Source organism: Nematolebias whitei, chromosome 8 (genome assembly GCF_014905685.2).
Source record: "Nematolebias whitei isolate Nwh7 chromosome 8, NemWhi1, whole genome shotgun sequence".
Classification (NCBI taxonomy): Eukaryota; Metazoa; Chordata; class Actinopteri; order Cyprinodontiformes; family Rivulidae; genus Nematolebias; species Nematolebias whitei.
This window is the reverse complement of record NC_056505.1, coordinates 2138020-2138730: the sequence shown is the minus strand read 5'-3', so window position 1 is coordinate 2138730 and position 711 is coordinate 2138020. Positions and strand designations below refer to the sequence as shown.

At 43.0% G+C, this 711-nt stretch overlaps 1 protein-coding gene across 1 annotated transcript in view; it reads right to left on the bottom strand.

Moving 5' to 3' along the window:
- The window catches only part of LOC119413739 (rap guanine nucleotide exchange factor 1-like), a 39032-nt gene that overhangs the window by 3227 nt on the left and 35094 nt on the right, over positions 1-711 (bottom strand). The window contains exon 22 of the mRNA XM_037680794.1: positions 334-474. Coding sequence (XP_037536722.1) covers positions 334-474 — 141 coding nt within the window. The remainder of the gene's footprint in view (positions 1-333; positions 475-711) is intronic.

Here is a 711-nt window from a genome sequence, read left to right as displayed (position 1 = left end):
ATGTCCTGCTGTCCTCATACATGTCCTGCTGTCCTCATACATGTCCTGCTGTCCTCATACATGTCCTGCTGTCCTCATACATGTCCTGCTGTCCGCATACATGTCATGCTGTCCTCATACATGTCCTGTACCAGTGTACAATGTCCTGCTGTTCTCCCGTCATTTGCTTTTTTCTAAATCCACAAAGACACAATGGAGTTCTTTCTGACCCTCTCTATAATTCTCCATCAGCATCCTCGAAGCAAAGATGGCGTCTATGGTCCTTTTCTCGGCCTGAAACCATAATAGAAATACTACAAACAAATACTACAAATAGGGCTGCAAATTACTCACACTTGTTGGTAGCTCCTCAGAGTGTACAGAATGTTAAATTGCTGCCAACACTTGGAGAAATTAACCTTTGAACCCTGTGATGTCTTCAAGGAGTCAGGGTTGCCCAGGTGAACGAAGGTCAAGTCCTGAAGAATCAAGCCCCTGAAAATAAAAGGTCCAAGAAAGAAAGACGAGTATGAGGTAGGGTGAGAGGTATGTTTCTGGTGGGGTTTTGACCTTCAGATAGGTACTTTGGTTAGGTATTATTCTACAAGTGTGAATTATAGTAGAGAACTGACCAACGGGAAGGGTTTACGGTTGTTATTGACTTTTAGGAAAGGTTTAGTGTTGGGTATTGACCTACAGGAAGTGTTTATGATGGAGTATTGACCTACAGGA